The sequence below is a fragment of the Lygodium microphyllum genome, chromosome 24, assembly GCF_053477565.2.
Source record: "Lygodium microphyllum isolate KBCC chromosome 24, Lygodium_microphyllum_v1.1.10, whole genome shotgun sequence".
NCBI lineage: Eukaryota > Viridiplantae > Streptophyta > Polypodiopsida > Schizaeales > Lygodiaceae > Lygodium > Lygodium microphyllum.
Window position 1 is genome coordinate 622,032 of NC_141158.1, and position 20,586 is coordinate 642,617.

A 20,586-nucleotide genomic window follows, 5' to 3' on the forward strand; every position below is an offset into this window, starting at 1 on the left:
TGATACATTTTCTTGAGGGGGACATGGACACAAAGATTAATGCAAGCAAAGTCAATGAAGAAGAAAATCAAAAAGACCAAGAAAAAGAAGACCATGAAGACAAAAACAGTATCAAAGAAAGCAAAGTGAACTACATTAAAGAAGAGGACAAAAAAAGAAGATGTACTATGCCTGCCATGGCATATCTGATGAAGAAAGCACAAGGGCCTATTAGTCCTTGTCTCCACTTTTTTCACTAGAAATTTTTATTGTATGTACTTGCCATTAATGCTCCTATCATATGCCTTGTAAAACTCCTCATGTAGCCTATGCATAACAGTCTCTACACACTTAGTGACACTTTGTAATAGTCCGTGGATGCTATCCATGTTTTTGGTACCACACTTAGCCTTTTCTGCGATAGCCTCTAGATGATCACCATGTTTGTGGCATACCCACACTTAGCAAGGTTCTACTCATGACAACCTTTGTACACTTAGTGCCTTTTTCACGGTTGTGATTGAGGAGGGGTGTTGAGAGTTATGCAATCACACCCATGTGATAGCCTCTTTGTATAGAGCAATAGGGCAAGACTTAAATATTCTACTAGAGGAGATGCCTGAAATACAAGATGCCTAAATCCCATAAGCACAGTGGAGAGAAAGGAAACCATCATGAGCCTATAAAGTGATGTACCTTCTTATCATTCAATGATGGAATACTATTGTACTTTGTCATTTCAGTCATAGTCAGTGTCATACTCAAGATTGTGTTTATGAGTCCAAGATTCCATCTTGGAACCTAATTCACTTGAGTAATAGTTGGTCTCTCTAATCTATGTCATCATGAACATTGTCTTTGTGTTCCATCTGCCATAGCCATGCACAGATCCATGCATTTCAATATTCCCCAACATACAAGACTATATGGCTAAGAACACTAACTATTACCCCTATATCTACAATTCCCTTTCCAATTATATTGCCATACTCAATTATGGATAGAACTACATGTATCTTAGTTCCTTCTCAAAAGGCATTTACTTGTAGGATTCTTGACATAGGGTTTAAGGTTAAGCTGGGTGTATGTATGCTTGAGTCATGACCTTATGTAGTCGTTACTTCTGGTTGCACTGTTTCTTCTACCCATTTCTTTAGAGCTTCCTAAATGTCCCAGGCCTTGCTTCAACAACTATCCTGGTGGCAAGGAGACTAGGGTCGATATCAATGTATCTAATAGGCTATTGCTTGGTTCTCCTTTTTCATATCGTTTGTCATTTTGCCTTCCATGATCTTGACTTAACTAATTTGTAGTGCTATGTTGCTTGGCTCATGAGATGGCATTTGTGGCATTCGATTTCCTCTTGATCCTACTTACATGGGTGAAGCAAGCATGTGCATGCTTGATAGCTCGTGCAACTCATCTTTTAGGATCGACTCATTATCCTAAAGATGCACTTGTGCCTCTCTTAACTTCTAACGTTAACCACTATGTCCACTTGTTGCTTTAGGTTTGGGGTATTCTCTAATTTTTGCACTTTCTTTCTCCTTCAGACATTTCTACTTCCACATAAGAGACTTCTAGCATTGTAGCACTATCAATCTTAAGTGAAAGTTTTGTGTTAGATCACCTATAGATTATGTAAGTAGGTTACTATGCCCATGTACTAAAATGCCAACTTGTTTCACTTAAGCTCTAATAATCACATTTAAGAAATTTATAATAGCATTATCATTGAGTGTCTTGACACTAAAAATTCTAAGTGGTATCGATGGAACAATTATTGTGTTAGTGGAAGTTTTCATCTATGCCAATTTCATATAGGTGTGTGGTCACACTCCTTGAGCTCTAATAATCACATTTAAGGAAATTATAGTAGCATTATCATTGAGTGTACCGACATTGAAAAGTCTCAGTGGTATCAATGGGATAATTATAATGTTAATGGAAGGTTTTCGTCTACAACAATTTTGTATAGGTGTGTGATCACACTTCGAATATCTCAAGTCAGCTTTGCCCTTGTATGGCATGATGATTGGTATTGATATGAAAGTTTCTTTTAAATTATTAGATGCCCTAGTTCCCATGAAGTGGGTATCAATATGCATTGTAGTTTAGTGGGCAAATTTTTTCCACAATTAATGCTATTCACCAAGGCTTTGATGAGTGCATAATTGGAGTATTGCATGCAAGTCATTTGTTGTTAACATTGCATGACATCATCTAGTCTTCCAAGTTTGGAGTGGAAACTTGTCTAGTCATGTTAGTTTCAATGAGGTTCTTCTAAAAGGCCAAGAGATGTGTGCCCATGGGGTGTCGCAAGGAGGTGGTTTGGTTCTCAAGTCTATCTTCGATGCAACTTGGATGAAGTTTTGAGTTTTGGAAGTACCATTTCAATGTCTACCACCATGTGCATAGGGAATTGTGGTTGAAGGCTACTATGTTCCATGAATCGTGTGTGCACTAGAGTAAGAAAGATTATTGATCTCACGACTTTCACAAAAATTCCTCATATGTGATGACTTGAATTTTGTTGCAAGAGGATGATTGTGTTCTATCAATACGATAGGATAAGAATATAGAAATTTTAATGGTATTTTGCACTACTAAGACAAATAGCTCGTGGTTCATAGACACAAATGCCACTATCCCCCATGAACTCATTTGTGGTAATTTTTGTTCAAGGCACTCGATGTGTCTTCGAAAATAGGCCAAGAAAATCTAAAAGTAACTTGACAAAATTGGATTAGGTAAATTTGGAGGGAATTTTGAAATTTGCATAAAATCTAAGAGTTATTTTTGGCAAAATTCCCTTATTCTATACACCCACATAAATATACCTACACAAAGTCTCCTCCTCATCTAGATAAACATTTCTTTTGCAAAAAGATGTAGCACTTATTAATACTTAAAAGACAATAATATGGAGTAAAGATACATAACAAATGTAGTTGGAGTTGAATGCAAATCAACTCAAGTACATACAAGGCCTTTCAAAGGAATGGAAGAGAAAAGCCATGGTGAAGTGTAATCTCATTGGGGTTTTTCTACCTTACAAAGTGAAAAATATGCTATGGCAACCTTGAGTCTAAAGAAATTGCTCCCAAAGCTCCTCTTGATGTTAGGAGTCCACCTTATGGAAACTAGTGACCTTTGAGAGTGAACGATGGATGATAGGAGTCCACCAAAGTGGGACATACACAAGGTTCTCTTTGTGCAATGGGCCTTCGTAATGTGCAACCTTGTGAGGCTACCAATAATCTCGCACAACTCCAATGCTTGTACATTAGCTGAGCTTCCATGCCTACAATTGCACATGAACCATGCTCAATGATGAACTTTGTATAATGCACCTTCACCTCATAGAGTAGGTAGCATCCTTCATTGACTCACCACTAGTAGAAAACACCCTACCTAAGACACCTAAGGATAGGCTCTTCAATATGGAGTGTAAGATCCTCTCAAAACCACGTGTAGCCCACAAGACTATAGATAGTGCTACAAGGCCTCTAGATGCTAAAGTGGGCAATACTCACAATTCCCATCTTTATGCATGTGAGCCAACCAGCTAGCCACCTACTTGATCCCCATGTGTCATTAGCCAAAGGAAATACGAGGCCCTATTTAGTTGCCAACTATCCCATAGGTGTCTCGAGGAAGTGTATCTCAAGGGGTATTTGATGCCATGCTTTGTCCAATGTCTACCACAAGTGAGTGCTAGTCCACATAGCCCTACATCAAAATTCGCTCGATGATCCATGATGTGTAGGCGAAGAAATTCACAGCCTTTTGTGAAACTAACAAGGTAGGCCAACTCCACTCTCGTGGATTCTAGCACATCCAATGCTTGGCCGTCCAATATCCAAATCAACCACGCTTGGATATCTAATCGGGTGATGTATGAGTCAAGCTTTTATGACTTTCCTTGAAGTTAGGTAATACTAAGTCCTAGTGTCCTATCCTTTGCCCAATGATAGCCTACCACCCTTCTATATGGTGAATAATGTGTTTGTGGGGCTCCTTTCACTCTCCTTGCTACATGTACATGGACACCCAACGGTGGAAATTCGATTGCACACAATATAAGTTCTTGGTGGGATTTTTTTATTTTTTGGGCCTAAGAGGTGGGATATCTAATCGGGTGATGTATGAGTCAAGCTTTTATGACTTTCCTTGAAGTCAGGTAATACTAAGTCCTAGTGTCCTATCCTTTGCCCAATGATAGCCTACCACCCTTCTATATGGTGAATAATGTGTTTGTGGGGCTCCTTTCACTCTCCTTGCTACATGTACATGGACACCCAACGGTGGAAATTCGATTGCACACAATATAAGTTCTTGGTGGGATTTTTTTATTTTTTGGGCCTAAGAGGTGGGGGGGGGGGGGCAAGCGATTCCTATGGTATTGCTTGCAACAATATTATATAGCCTACCAAAGCTAAGTTCTCTAAGCTCTCCCCTTCTCTTCATTGTAACTATCCTTCTCTAGTTCCATGAGTCCTCTCTCTCTCTCTCTCTCTCTCTCTGGAGTTCTCCTCTCTTTGTTAGGGCAATCCTCCTTCTTGAGTTAGCATTGTGGTTGGGGCCTAATTTACCTGTTTTCTCCCCTTCCATCCAATTGATTCAATGGTAGACGTTAGAAGTTGAGAGAGATGTTGGATGGCATTGGGCTTGGAGACGAGAGCGCGATATTTTCTCTCTTCATGGCAGTGCCGCCCTTTTTCCTGCTTCATTGATGATGACAAGATAATGATGAAGGGAAGAACGATTTTATAAAATTTTATTAACCTTGTAATTTATAACTTACCCTTCCAACACTTTGCATGGATATCATACATATAAGGACATAAAAGAAAACTAACGTTTTCTTATTGTGAAGCAAATGCAAAAGCTCTCTAGAAAGAGACCTCCTTTTCAATATTGGTTCTATGCTATTTTTAATGACGTTCCTTTAGATAGCAAGATGTGGTAATTAGGATTGCATCCAATATGACACCTTCTCAAGTGTTCTTGTCTTGCCACATATTGAGAGTTCTTCTACTATTGCTAAACTTCTTTAAAAGAAATTTCAATTTGTGCATAGTTTTTCTTGTTCATGTTGATTATTTAAAGTGATGTTTTGGTATTAATAGGGTAAGAAAGGCTAGTACAATGACATGTACTCACTGTTGCTTTGAAATCTATGCGTTAGCTATCAAAACTTTGACAAGTCTTGACTAGTCTCTAAACTTTGAATCCCAAAATGGTTGTCCTTCCTATTTCTGGTATCAAATGACACCTAAAATTTTGGGGAAATATATCAAATATAGCCAAAATATATAGTAAGGTATCAAAAGTACATAGGTTTATATAAATTCATTTTTTTTGTGAGTGAAAATTTACACATATATTATGGTGCTATATGTAGCATGCATAGCTAAGGCTATCCATGAAATATGAATCTTGCATATTATTTGGAATCTCAAAGTTCTTTATAATTTGTGCACACATATATATATGCATGAATGTGTCTACTGTTGCTTTGAAATCTATGCGTTAGCTATCAAAACTTTGACAAGTCTTGACTAGTGTCTAAACTTTGAATCCCAAAATGGTTGTCCTTCCTATTTCTGGTATCAAATGACACCGGTCATGCTACCCTCACATTTGCAAGTTTGGGTTGTAAGGTACCTCATGTGGCCACATGTTGGACCAATCATCATGCCCCATGGGTCATGCTACCCTCACATTTGCAAGTTTGGGTTGTAAGGCACCTCATGTGGCCACATGTTGGACCACAAGACCAACATGTGACTTATTGCTCTCAAACCTACCCTCACATGTTGGACCACAAGTCCACAAGACCAACATGTGACTTATTGCTCTCAAACCTACCCTCACATGTTGGACCACAAGTCCACAAGACCAACATGTGACTTATTGCTCTCAAACCTACCCTCCATGTTGGACCACAAGTCCACAAGACCAACATGTGACTTATTGCTCTCAAACCTACCCACTTGATCACTCAACACTTGAAGCACTCGAAATATTGCAAAAAGGGAGACAGAAGTAAGATGCAAAAAAAATCTACTCTATTCCACATGCAATTTTAAATATGTTGTACGCAACATACAATTTTGTCCATGGCCAAATATCATGAAAGTAGAGGTCAAACGAGATATTTGAATAGGTGAACTCTTAGTTTTGCCTCAATATCATGGTTGATCATATGATGGGCCAATTGATATGTGGACACTCACCTAGCAATGTCAAACACAACTCTACCACATATATTCATACATTCAAGTTCCAAATGTGTGCATTTCAAGGGTGACCCTTGTGTAAAGTGGTGGTCAAGAATAAAGCGCCTCCTAAATCCTACTAATAACGTCGATAGTCTCTCTTAGCAAATAAATTGATATCATCCTCTTAGACTACCAAACTTCACCAACTATGGCCAACTACAAGGTTGCAAATAGATGGTCGTACCATCAACAGAACTAAAGATGAGTATGGTAGTGTTAGACGGCAAGGGGAAGGCTTCGGTCAATGAAGAGATAAACATTGTTCTTTAAATAGGAGCAATGAGGGGCCATCATGAAATTTTTTACATGTGTTTCCTTATGCTCCGTAAATCAAAATACAAGTGAAGAGTGATTGTTAAGCATGATAAATGAGATGCTAGTGACAAGGCAACTTGGTGGCTACATGTATAAGGGTAAGTCAATATTTAACTTTACAAATCTTACATGGATGTTTGTACTTTATACATTCAAAGGTTGTGTCATGCACCCAATAATCAAGTCCACATAAAGAAAGAAAGCTGGCTCCACAATAATAGGTGGCTTTATGTCAACATAGTATACACATTTGAAACCTGAAAAGGTTCAACTTGAGATTCCATCAAAGTTATTATAAACCGTCTCTGCACGTAAACATATCTCAATGTCGCAGCATACGATATCAGAAGTATCACGTGACTAGGATGCCTTGTCCGAAGAAATTTCATTTCAATCCATGATCTTAATTCAGTCAAAAGTTTGGAGTTATCACCATAGCTAACAAAACCCATGCTAATATACACATCTGTAGTCTTCTTGAGCATTCCCATCAATCAATGTCAATCACCCCATCTTGAATGCTCTAAGTCTCCAGCTGAGCATCACCTAGACACACTAATGCCACACTACGGGAGGTAGCCAGGTTTAATGGAGGATGAGAAGGATCACAACTGGCCAAGATAGGCAAGCATTGTTACATGGCCCAAAGCCTGCAAAACCCTACCAATTCTTACCATCACACTGCATAATGCATGTTGTCTATCTATAGCCTTACACGATCTGTGTTGAGATTATACCCCATCCCGAAAGGGTACTTTTTTTGTTTGCAGATCAACAAGCACTGCCTGGTTCTCATCATGTTACAAAAAGAAGTACCTGCCCTTTAGTACCACAGAAGATTCTGGAGACCACAGTAATATACGTGTGAGTTGTTAATTGCCCACCTGTTTGCAAGGCTTCAAAGTTTGAGTGGAGTACTAAAGAGCTCCCAGAAAATCACACTTCCATTACTGTCAGATTTAAAATGCCATCCTCAGGATTAGATTTGTTCCCTTCGAGCTGAATAGTAAGTACTCAATATGGAGTACAGCCAACATAAAACCTGCAAATCTCAACCGCTTGCAGCACAAAAGGTTATGCTAGCAAACAGCCCAGGGGAGTGTCACATGTGTGTGTTGGCCCTGTCCAATCGACAGTTAACCCAAAAGCTGTGTACTGTGGTGTAGTGCACAGCCACACAAGCACAAATACTGGGAATACATACACTATCACATGATGTAGAACCATGGTAATACATACACTATCACATGATGTAGAACCATGGTAATGGTTTCAAAATCAACTCAAAATAGGATGGATGGTCACAAGGCTACATCAGCAAGTTGTCCAGCCAAAATAATTTGATTCCCCCCATTTCATGCTCGTGGAGAAAAGAAAAATGATCTTCAATTGTATGCTGAAAATGATATTGAGAATTTTGGAGTCAGCAGTATCTGTAATATGTCTCTTCCTTGTACTCTTTCATCAATACGTAATTTTGAGGACCATTGATCAAATTACAAAGTCTGCTCCACAACAGGCATAAATATGGGGCTAGCAAAGTTAGTGATCATGTACTGCCTTGCAGTTCAGCAGCTTTCACATGAAATCCTGCAACAGTTAATGCATTAGTCGCTTCTGTACTACCCAAAAAAAGACACAGCAAGTGATAAGAGTATACGAAGGTTGTCAAATATAACCTTCTAACCCTCAGAAGAGACCACAACTTTTTTCTTTTTCTTATGCTTGTGTATCTTCTCTTTTTCTTGTGCTTTCTTACAGACATCATCTCCAGATACTTGAGGATTGCACTCTCCATTAACTTCGAGGTCCCTTTTACCTGAAATTCAATCAGCATAACCAAAAAATAAGATCCCACACTCTTGTAGGATGAATTTTATAATGAAAAATGTCTAATAAACCTTTTTTCTTCCTTTTCCTCTCTTTCAACAGCTGGACATCTTTGCACTCTGCAGCATCAAGACTTTCTTCCTTCTCTTGCTTCTCAAAACTGCACTGAGCTTCCGCTAAAGCTTTAGCTCGTTTCTTTGACTTCTTACTCTTCCCCGACTTCGTATCTTGAAGGTTACATTCATCATCCTTCTCGGCAAGCTTAGCCTCACCTGAATATGTATAAAAATTTATTGAAAATGGTGTTTGCTATTGTAAGACACTTTAACAAAACTAATTATTTGGGACCTGCAATAGTTACCTTCTACATCCAAGGAACCTCTTACTGAAGGAGACACCGAAGGGTAATTTTCATCAAATACAACTGCAACCAACTGCTGCTTGAGAAACACCTGGAGAGAAGCAAAGAGAGATTAATATAAAGCCTACAAATAACCAAAACTTGAAAGTTACCGAGAGGTTTAAATACTGTGATAACTCTCACCCGAGTAAGCAACTGTCTCGTCTTGATATTGTATATCCTCAAATATCGATCCAAACCTGTTTGATTTAAACACCATTACAAGAAGAGCACTTCAACAACACACACGTCAAAACAAACCAACTTAATAAAAAGAAATGCCACTGTGTATGTGTGCATTATTTAGTGATCTTCTAAAAGAGCGTAAAGAGAATCAAAACAGAGACATTCAGCACAATCTTCAATAAACCAGTGTAAAGACTTGAACAGACAACTAACATGCAGCAGTTTCAGTTCCCCCTAAGCATCCTAGGTAGGAACACCCCTCTTGTTGAGGGTTCACTTGTGATTCTTGTGGCTTTGTAGTTGGTATGGCTAGACCCACCTTTGGTTGTTGCACTCTTTTACTCGGAACAAGAAGCTCAACATCAGCCTGTTGGAAATGGAGGAAGAGACAGAGAGTGAACATGCAAGTACTAGAATGATAGAATGGAAGTACAATAGGTCTTAATTAAGTTAGACCTATCCCTAACTCAACTAGAGTTAATTTAACTCTAGAGTCTAGTGTCATTACCTTTAAAGTCCTAGACACACTATCCTTTGACACTTAAAATAACTGTCTACACCACACAAGTACATCGGGCACTACCCATAATTGACCAATTCTAGCACCTGCCTGTAGTGCCAATGTGATCATGTACAAGGAGTGAATCAATCACGAAAAGGCAATAAGTTCAAGGATTTTCGAAATTCCTCAAACTTTTCACGTGATAGTACCTTGGTGAAAATATCTACAACATTCTCCTGTGTAGGGATATAGATCATGCTAATCTCCCTTACATGTGATCTCTCTCACACATAGTGATAATGTATCTCAATGTGTTTCGTACGAGTATGAAACACTGCATTCCATGCTACTGCAATAGCACTTTGACTATCAAAAAGAATAGGTGAAACCAACCTTCCTTCCTGGAAAGGGTGGTAATTCCCTAATCAAGCATTTTATTGTCATTTTATGGTCATATTTGGCATTTATTGCTGGCCGACCGGACTCGAGGTCAGTTCACCACCTCGAGGTCCCATGGAGAGAGAAGCCGGTGCAACAGGTCTATGACTAAAGTTACAAAATGAAATGTTCCAAAATACATAACCTCTAAACAGTTGGTTTTCATCTTTTCTAAGTAAATCCCAACTGCATAAGGACAGTACAGCATGACCAAAACAACATCCCTTTTAGGAAAGCATTTTCTATGCCCATAACTCAATGATTCATGTGCAGAATTGCAGTCTGCAGAACTCTGTATTTACTGTTTTTACTGTCCAACATATCCAAAACAACATCCTTTTTACCCTGGCATCATTCCAACAATAAAACAGTCCCACAAACAGTACTAAACCAGAGCTGAAAAACCTTGTTCCTGTCTGGCATGGTCATCACTTTCTTTAGTTCCTGCATTGGAGAAGCCAACAGCTACTCCTGAACCTGGACAGTGAAGCTCTTGGCTCAACAGAAGTGCAAAGAAAACACAAAACTATACCTTCAATGGAATCAGCCCATCATGCAGAGCATTTCTGTAACCGGCCTGTTCACTGGGAAGGGCGGTAGTGTACAACCAAAATATATATAAATGCTTTCACCCAATTCACAGTCGCCCACTTTACCTGAACTTAAAGACACTGAATCAAGAAGAAACACAGGAAGCTAGAATGCTCCTGTTGCCACACAGACACCCTGTTGGCCCCTAAGTTAGGCGCCCCTTGCAGTATTTCTTTATTTTTAAAAAGAGAGAAAGTACAATGGGCTGTCTTTCACCTATTCTGGGTGAAATTTAGCAGCATAACAGTACAATTACTGACCCAAAACAAGCTGACCAGGAGGGGAAACTCTGCCCCAATCTGAAACTTCTGGTTGGAGTGCAGAATTGACCATTTTCACCCTGCTCTAATTACTGGTTCAGACCTGTTCTGAAACCTGTTTTCAACTCATACTGGTCCCTGTACTGTTCAGCCCACTGTAATTACTGGTTCAGTCCTGTTCTGGAACCTGTTTTCAGCCCATATTGTTCCCTGCACTGTTCTGCATCATCTGTGCCAAGTGCCCCTTGATTATGACATCAATTGGGCTCTGAAATAACCTCTGAACAGTCCAGAATCTGTACTGATTTAGTGCTGTTTCAGACATCTGCTTAGTGAGATTACCACCCTCACCTATTCCTGCTTGTGGGCAGCAAACAACTGCTCCTGTTGCTGGAGAAAAAAAGGCTCTTGCCTCATGCAAAAACAGCATATTCCACACAGTTATACCTGAATCAGAAGAAAGGCCCTTGATTCTGCAGCATAACCATACTGTCAGGGAGAGAGAGAGAGAGAGAGAGTAGGAAGCAAGCTCAGCCCTCTGTGTATCATAGACAAGGTAGACCAGCTCTCAAGAGCTCTCCATCTGCAGCAATCCTTCTCCCCCTTTACAAAATGAGCCCCTTCCACCCAAAAACTGCACGCCAACCCCTTATTAAAGAGGTAAGTGCACCAATTTGTGCCAAGTGGCAGCACTGGAAGATATTTCCCGTTCCAGCCTTCCGGTCTAAAATTCCCCATGCTCGATGCAGAATTTGACCTCCGCACAGACCAGAGGATTGATCCTCGTGCAAAAATGAAGATAATGACGCGAACAGATTCTGGGGTCCAAAAATAGTAACTCCCTAAATTTTAGGAGTTGCTTCCATTGCATCCCACTAGTCTTCTGACCATCTTTGCAGACTATGGCTACATCCAAATTTACAATGTAGCTCAACTGAAAGTGAATTTCCACTGATGACCCCACATGGACTAATCTCTTGCAGATTTGTCCATCTTCACTTTGAACTAGTCTCTTCCAGGCCAATTCTTCAACACACTTGTCCATATACACTTTCACAAGTCTCTTCCAGGCTTGTCAATCTACAGTGCCATCAGCCTCTTCCAGACTTGTACTGGACCTTAACTATCCAGTCTTGACTCATTAGACATTCCTGTCCGTTTCACATACTGGCCATGCAACTCAGGCATTTAGATTTCAAGAGGGATCCTTCCAAAAAGGACGAAATAAAATATGTAATAAAGAAATCAACAAAAAGGTAATAGTTGTCACGGTCTTGTGATATACCTCCCTCTCGAAATCGCAAACGTCCTCGTTTGCATGAATGTCATACATGCTTCCAACTAACCCAGTGAACTTACACTTGGCAACACATGTACAACACATACATGCTATCAGTCAACATTGTGAACTAAACACACTGTTAACACATGTATGTTCTAACTGTGAAACATGGCAGACTATCATCATGTGACTCCACATCACTATTTCCAGATATAGTGGCCGGTACACCACAATGATATCCCCATAGTGGCAGATTCTCATTTGATGACTCCACATCACCCTGACTAGAGATCTAGTGGCTGGTACATCAAAATGATATCCCCACTGAGTCAATTCACAAAATACATGCCCGATCGAGTAACCATTGTTACAACATGTATTCAATTCAATAGAAGTAAAAACTGTATTCTTGCAAGCAATACTTACTTATTTAGCACTGAGAAAACCATATGGACACAATAAGTGTTAATCTGTACAAAATCTGTTTCTGTACATAATTTCTTTCTTGAGCAATTGTCACTTTGACAATCTATTTCAGCTTAGAGATACAAGGGGTCAAGGTAGATTGCAAGCGAAATGCTTCAAGGTAAAGTTCCAACACATTAGGTGACTCTGCAAGTTCACCTTCGTCCATCCTCTTAGCATCTATAGCTGGATAGTTCTTGAACTTAACCAAATACCTTCTAGCAACTTTGCCTTTCACTTTCCTTTCTTTGTGTAGCAATACCTATTCTGGAACAAGAATTTCATCAAGTTCCTCGACTTCAAGCTGTTCCTCATCTAGCATATCTTCTGGCACATCACCCACATAAGGTCTAAGAAGACTTACATGGAAAGCATTATGAATCTTCCAATTGTCAGGCAATTTCAGCCTATAGCTGACATCACTAATCTTCTCTATTACTTGAAAAGGCCCATAGTATCGCATACTAAGCTTAGTGAAAAGACTTTCCTTGCCCCCAATCACCAAGTGAAAATATCAATTCACAACGGTGATGATCAGCAGCTTTCTTTTGCTTTGCGTGAGTCCTTTCAAGGGCATGCTTAACTTTCTGATACATTTCCCCCATACTCGGCACATACTAATCTGCTTGAAAGATCTTATCCTTTGTATGCAAAATGGGAGGAACCTTTTTACCACCTTCAACAATTTCAAAAGGGGCTTTGCCTGTTGACGAATGCATGGTATTATTGTATGCATACTCGACCAAAGGCAAATACTGCTCCCACTTTGACTTGTGCTCTGACACATAGCACTTAAGCATATCCAAGACAGTAGAATTTGCCTCTTCTGACTGTTCATCAGTCTGTGGATGAAATGACGATGAGAACTTAAGCGTTGTGCCCATGTTCTCAAATATGCCTCTCCAAAATAGACTTGTCATCCGTGGATCACAGTCACAATAGACTGTGGCATACCATGATACTTGAAGACATTGCACATAAACAAACGTGCCATCTGATCTGGTTTTATCTTCTTCTTGACAGGAATGAAATGAGCCTGTTTGCTAAACCTGCAAATAATAGTCCATATCCCATCATTTCCTATCTGTGTCCTTGGAAGATCAAAGATAAAATCCATAGCTATGCTTTCCCATGGTTTGTCTGGAATAGGCAATGGCTGTAAAGCCCTGGTGCTTTTTGCCTATCAAACTTGACCTTCTGGCAAATCAAACACTGCCGCACAAAAGCATCCACGTCTCTTCTCAAAGTAGGCCAATAAAAGAATGTCTCTACTGCTTTGACTGTTGCATCAATACCACGATGCCCTGCATACGGTGTAGAATGACTCTCTGTCATAACTTTCTGTCTCAATGGCATAGTCACACATAGTCTACCATGCATCAACATGAAACCATCCTTGAGAAGATAATGCTCATGATGTTGTCCATTGACAAACTGATCAAAGATCCTTGCAAAATCTTCATCATCAATATACTGTTCCTTCATATCATCAAGCTCATGATGATAAGGAATTGACACAGCTGAAATTTGTGGCTTCCTTAACAAAGCATCAGCCACAACATTCTTTTTGCCTTCCACATGCATAATCTAAAAATGGAACATTGACAAAAAGTTTGCCCAACGCATATGCTTTTCTGACAGCTTAGTCTGAGTTAAGAAATAACGCAATGTCTAATGATCTGTCTGGACAACAAAATCAGCCCCAAGTAGGTAGTGTTTCCAATAAGAAAGCGCTTTCTCATAGACCTGCATAGTCTTCTATGGCCCTCGCAAGATTCTGCTTTCATAAGCCACTACCCGGCCATCTTGCATTAACACTGCACCAATGCTATTGCCGCAGGCATCACACTGGACAATAAATGACTTCCTAAGATCTGGCAGAATGATCACTGGACTAGAAGTCATCTTTTCTTTAAGAAGATTAAAAGCTGAAATCTCCTTCTGTGTCCACTGGAAAGAGACTCCTTTCTTCTGTAAAGCATGTAAAGGTGAAGCAATCTCTGCAAAATTGCGAATGAACCTCCTGTAGTAAGAACACAAACCCAAGAAGCTTCTAACATCATAGACAGTCTTCAAATCTGGCCATGTTCTAATTGCTTCAACTTTAGCAGGATCCATTCGGACACCATCCTTTGACACTATGTGCCCCAAGAACTGGATTTCTTCCAAGAAGAACTGGCTCTTCTTGCCATTGATAAGCAACCTATTATTGCAAAGCTCATCAAAGACTGCTTTCAAGTGTTCTCTATGCTCCTGTTTATTCTTTGAAAAGACAATCATGTCATCAAAGAATGTACCAACAAACTGCCTCTATGGACGAAAAATCCTATCCATCATTCGATTAAAAGTAGCAGGAGCATTAGTAAGTCCAAATGGCATTACCAAGAAAATTGACGCTCCTTCCAAACGGTCAAGGATGTCGTCAATTCTTGGAATGGGGAACCTGTTCTTGATGGTACTCTTGTTCAGCGCTCGATAATCTATGCACATGCGCCAAGAACCATCCTTCTTCTGCACTAAGAGCACTGGTGAGCAAAAGGGAGATGAACTTGGCTGAATCAGCCCTTTTTCCAACAGCTCATTCACCTGGCTCAATATCTCTTTCTGTTGGGCTGCACTAACCCTATACGGAGGTCTATTTGGTGGGCTACTGCCTGGCACCAAATCTATTGCATGATCCTCAGACCTCTCTCGTGGCAACTGTGATAGTAATGAGTCAAAAAAACAATCACTGAACTGAGACAAGAAAGCATATCTGTCTCTATCTAACATAGAAAAATTTCACTCATCATTATCCTTGACATCACGTGCAAAAATCAAGTACGCAGAAAGATGATTCTTTATTACAGATGTAATGGCAGAAGCCGATATAACAGGTACAGACTCTCCTTTAAGCTTCACATCAAGCACATGAGTCTTTCCCCTATGTTCCAAAGTCAGTGTCTTGTTAAAGGCATCCAACACACCATGCTTTCTGAACATCCATGGCATTCCCAACAAGACATAAGACTGTATATGAAGACGCAGCTTTCCAAGAATGGGTGTCACAGACTCTAAGTGGCCAGGACATGCCAACCCTGCCTCTGCTGTGTAGCCCATCTCATCTGCTCTAATGCCCAAAGTAGAAGCCAACTCTGGTGAGATAAAGTTTGCCTTAGCTCCAGGATCGAAGAAAATGAGTACATGTTGATCCCTAACTTTACCCCAAGCTCTACAAAACTCATTAGCATCCGAATGTGGCTTGCCCCCCAGCATATCTGGCACTAAACCCGTTGAAGGTTTGGGCTTCTTTCCTTTCCTGTCCTCTTTATCATCATCAGCTGGTCTCCTATTCTTGTCCGGACAGTTAGACGCAATATGACCAGTCTGCTCACAGATAAAGCACTTCCTCTCAGCCATTAAAGCCTTTCTCTCTTCAAGAGACTTGCGCACAAAAGATTTCTTCTGGTCCTTTGACTGCTGTCCAAAGGACTTGGCTGGTTTCTTCTTGAACTGCCAAGGTTTACCTGTGCTTTGAGAATTCTGATAAACATGTTTACCAAATGGCTTCTTTGCTGAAAATTTTTCAGATTTGTCCTGTTTAATGCTGCCCCCAAAACCACTTGACTGTCCCAACAATAATGCATTTCCTGTAGTGGCATTCTCAATTAACTGAGTCAAAGTGGTGACCTTTGTCTTTGTACAATAATTCCGGAGTTCCTTGGGCAGCCCGCAGCAATATTTCTCTATCTGCTCGGTCAATGGCACAACCTTGTAAGAAGTGACTGGAAGTAAAACCTCCCCAAACTTCTTGTTATAGTCTTCCGGATCCTTGTGTTTAGATGTATCCAAATTGTGCCAAGCTGACATAACATCAATCTCAAATTCATTGGTCAACCAAGCAGAAGTAAATACTTGCTTAAAGTAAGTCCAAGTGGCAGGAGCCTGTCCTTGCATCAACAGTGTACTCCACCACTGACTAGCATTGTCCTTAAGAAAAGTGGCAGCTTTCCGGACCTTAGAAGGCTCCGTAAAGTTCCCTCCTGCAAATGCGGCATCAAACTGCTGTAAGAAAGAGAGAGCCTTAGTCCTATCTTCAAATCCTCGAAAGATGTCAAACTACACGGCTGCACCACCTTCGTTGTATGGCTTTGGCTTCTCATGAGCCATCAAAGGATCCGTAGGATATGCCTGTAACATAGGAACACTAACAGGTGGCATAGGAGTTGCCGGACCACTGACTACATGGCTTGTAGGCACAATACTTGCTTGCTGATTTTGATAACCAACCATACCAAAAGTGCCCTGTGGCATGCCAAAACTGCCCTGAACACCCTGAAATCCAGGCTGCATGCCTATATTGCCATACATGGGGTTTGGCATAAAACCCTGTGTACCCCCAAACACTGTTCTTCGTACATAAATCTGGTTTCCAGACACATAACCAGCCATACTCTGAAATACAGATCCACCTCCAAAGTACCCAGGATGTACAGAGGTCGGTGGGAAAACCTGTGGTAAAGCCTGAAAACTGTTTCCCTGCCCATTTAAGCCAACATTTGGCTGCTGTAAAGTGGCGAGCTGAACTGGCAATGCCTGTGTAACTAGCGTTTCCGCCACCTGTTCCTGGACAGTCGGAACCAATCTTGGAGTCTCCATTGACTCCGCAAGCTGCCTTGGTGTTTCCACTGAATCTGCAGCATGCTTATCCCTATCCTGGACCTCTACTGGATCCGAAATCTTTGCAGATTGCCCAACTTGCTATAAAGGAAGGGAGGGCTGCAAAAATGCCAAAAACTTTGGATTCTGCATCACTTGAGTAAACATACTCACAGCAGCAACTAACTGAGTCTTGAAATTGTCTTCATCCATAGAAGAAGCCGTAAGAACTTGTGGCTCAACCATAACAGGAGGAGCAACAAACTGTGGAGGTCTAGAAGACTCTCCCACCTCATGAACAACAGGGATCTCCTGTGATGAAGATGCTTCCTCTCTGGTGTCTTCCTTTCTATTAGCCATAATGCACAATTCTATGTCTCGCACCCAAACAATCCCTGGCTCACTCTTTAGGGAAAAAATGTGATTCGGTCCCGGCAACGAAACCATGTAACCGGCCTGTTCACTAGGAAGGGCGGTAGTGTACAACCAAAATATATATAAATGCTTTCACCCAATTCACAGTCGCCCACTTTACCTAAACTTAAAGACACAGAATCAAGAAGAAATACAGGAAGCTAGAATGCTCCTGTTGCCACACAGACACCCTGTTGGCCCCTAAGTTAGGCGCCCCTTGCAGTATTTCTTTATTTTTAAAAAGAGAGACACTACAATGGGCTGTCTTTCACCTATTCTGGGTGAAATTTAGCAGCATAACAATACAATTACTGACCCAAAACAAGCTGACCAGGAGGGGAAACTCTGCCCCAATCTGAAACTTCTGGTTGGAATGCAGACTTGACCATTTTCAGCCTGCCCTAATTACTGGTTCAGACCTGTTCTGAAACCTGTTTTCAACTCATACTGGTCCCTGTACTGTTCAGCCCAGTGTAAATACTGGTTCAGTCCTGTTCTGGAACTTGTTTTCAGCCCATATTGTTCCCTGCACTGTTCTGCATCATCTGTGCCAAGTGCCCCTTGATTATGACATCAATTGGGCTCTGAAATAACCTCTGAACAGTCCAGAATCTGTACTGATTTACTGCTGTTTCAGACATCTGCTTAGTAAGATTACCACCCTCACCTATTCCTACTTGTGGGCAGCAAACAACTGCTCCTGTTCCTGGAGAAAAAAAGGCTCTTGCCTCATGCAAAAACAGCATATTCCACACAGCTATACCTGAATCAAAAGAAAGGCCCTTGATTCTGCAGCATAACCATACTGTCAAGGAGAGAGAGAGAGAGTAGGAAGCAAGCTCAGCCCTCTGTGCATCATAGACAAGGTAGACCAGCTCTCAAGAGCTCTCCATCTGCAGCAATCCTTCTCCCCCTTTACAAAATGAGCCCCTTCCACCCAAAAACTGCACGCCAGCCCCTTTTTAAAGAGGTAAGTGCACCAATTTGTGCCAAGTGGCAGCACTGGAAGATATTTCTTGTTCCAGCCTTCCAGTCTAAAATTCTCCATGCTCGGTGCAGAATTTGACCTCCGCACAGACCAGAGGATTGATCCTCGTGCAAAAACGAAGATAATGACGCGAACAGATTCTGGGGTCCAAAAATAGTAACTCCCTAAATTTTAGGAGTTGCTTCCATTGCATCCCACTAGTCTTCTGACCATCTTTGCAGACTATGGCTACATCCAAATTTACAATGTAGCTCAACTGAAAGTGAATTTCCACTGATGACCCCACATGGACTAATCTCTTGCAGATTTGTCCATCTTCACTTTGAACTAGTCTCTTCCAGGCCAGTTCTTCAACACACTTGTCCATATACACTTTCACAAGTCTCTTCCAGGCTTGTCAATCTACAGTGCCATCAGCCTCTTCCAGACTTGTACTGGACCTTAACTGTCCAGTCTTGACTCATTAGACATTCCTATCCGTTTCACATATTGGCCATGCAACTCAGGCGTTTAGATTTCAAGAGGGATCCTTCCAAAAAGAAAAACCAAATAAAATATGTAATAAAGAAATCAACAAAAAGGTAATAGTTGTCACAGTCTTGTGACAATTTCCTCTGAGAATAGAGAGAGAGTTGACCAGAGGGAGTAAGCTCTACCTCTGTACATGAGTCAGAGACGAAGAAGTACTCTCCATAGCTGATGAACTTGCAGCAATCTGCCCTCAGCTCCTCAAAACTTTATTCTCAGATCTTCCCCTCATGCCTATTACGTTATTTTTTTAAATGCTCTCTCTCTCTCTTTTGGGAATTTGTGCTACATGGCATACATGTAACAATTTTCCCATTTAAACCTTTCAGTCTAAAATTCTCCATGATGTGTGCAAAATTTGACCTCGGCACAAACCAGAGAATTATTGCACATGCAAAAACGAAGATAATGACATAAACACATTCTGGGGTCCAAAAATAGTAACCCCCTAAATTTTAGGGATCGTGAGCCTTGCATTCCTCAAGTTGTTCTAAGCAACTTTTATCATTGCAACCACATCAAAAAGTGTAATGTGGCTGAGTTACAATAACTTTTATTCCGTGAGCATTCTCACATGTGCATCTTCTGTCTTGGCCAAGCTCATTGTCCTACACCATCTCCAATAACTAAGCACATAGTCCCAAATCACTGGCATTCTATTCTTCAGTGCCCATTCAATATGGAACTGATCCTACGGCTCAAACAAACCATTACTCCAATTTGTCCCAATGGCTGCCTCTACTTGCCATGCAAAGATCCCGGCTTAATCCAAGAGAACTCTGGGGGTAAAAAGCACTAGCAACTAAAAAAAAGAAAAATAAAATATTTATATAAGTAAATAAGGAAAGCAACTGCAAAAAGTATCACCACCTAGTGACATACCCCCCTCTTGAAAGAACCAAGCAACCTCGATTGCATGCCACATATGCTAACGGATGGCACAAGATGATAACAAGATTCTCCATGTTATTAGTGCCATCGCATGTATCACTTGATAACAGATGGCATGGGGCGATTGTAGGAGTTTCCCCAATAGCATTTGTGCCATTGCAAGTTCAAGTCTCACATAGATGGAGGATCACATCATGTATCCAACTATGATTACTAGGAGTCTACATGTTTCCAGATGCAACACAAGGCGACAGCACGTATTCCCGAACTATTAGTGTCACAACATGTATAATCACTCAACTGAAGTGTAACAAATACAACTTCAAAGCACTGAGATTTCATTCAATGATACACATGTTAATGCTAAGTATAAACCATACATTGTGCAATATTCAATGAGATGCAGTATTCAACTGTAGAATAGAGAATGTACATTGCTTCAAAAAGCATTCTAAGTCACTGTAGATTCCGATAAGAAAGCTTCTCGGTAAAGCTGCAATAACTAAGGCGAATCTACCAATTCAACCTCTTCCAACCATTTGACATCCATTGGTGAATAGTTCTTGAACTTCACCAAAAATCTTCTTATAAC

General features: G+C 40.6%; 1 protein-coding gene across 1 annotated transcript in view; it reads right to left on the reverse strand.

Moving 5' to 3' along the window:
• Nucleotides 1–6,656: 6,656 nt before the first annotated feature.
• Nucleotides 6,657–20,586, reverse strand: part of LOC148014781 (Transducin/WD40 repeat-like superfamily protein) — a 71,405-nt gene continuing 57,475 nt past the window's right edge. Inside the window, exons 10-14 of the mRNA XM_087665441.1 lie at nucleotides 8,956–9,011; nucleotides 8,773–8,863; nucleotides 8,483–8,683; nucleotides 8,261–8,400; nucleotides 6,657–8,171 (exon numbers count right to left, since the gene is read on the reverse strand). Of these exons, the coding sequence (XP_087521567.1) occupies nucleotides 8,264–8,400; nucleotides 8,483–8,683; nucleotides 8,773–8,863; nucleotides 8,956–9,011 (485 nt within the window). The 3' untranslated portion in view covers nucleotides 6,657–8,171; nucleotides 8,261–8,263. The remainder of the gene's footprint in view (nucleotides 8,172–8,260; nucleotides 8,401–8,482; nucleotides 8,684–8,772; nucleotides 8,864–8,955; nucleotides 9,012–20,586) is intronic.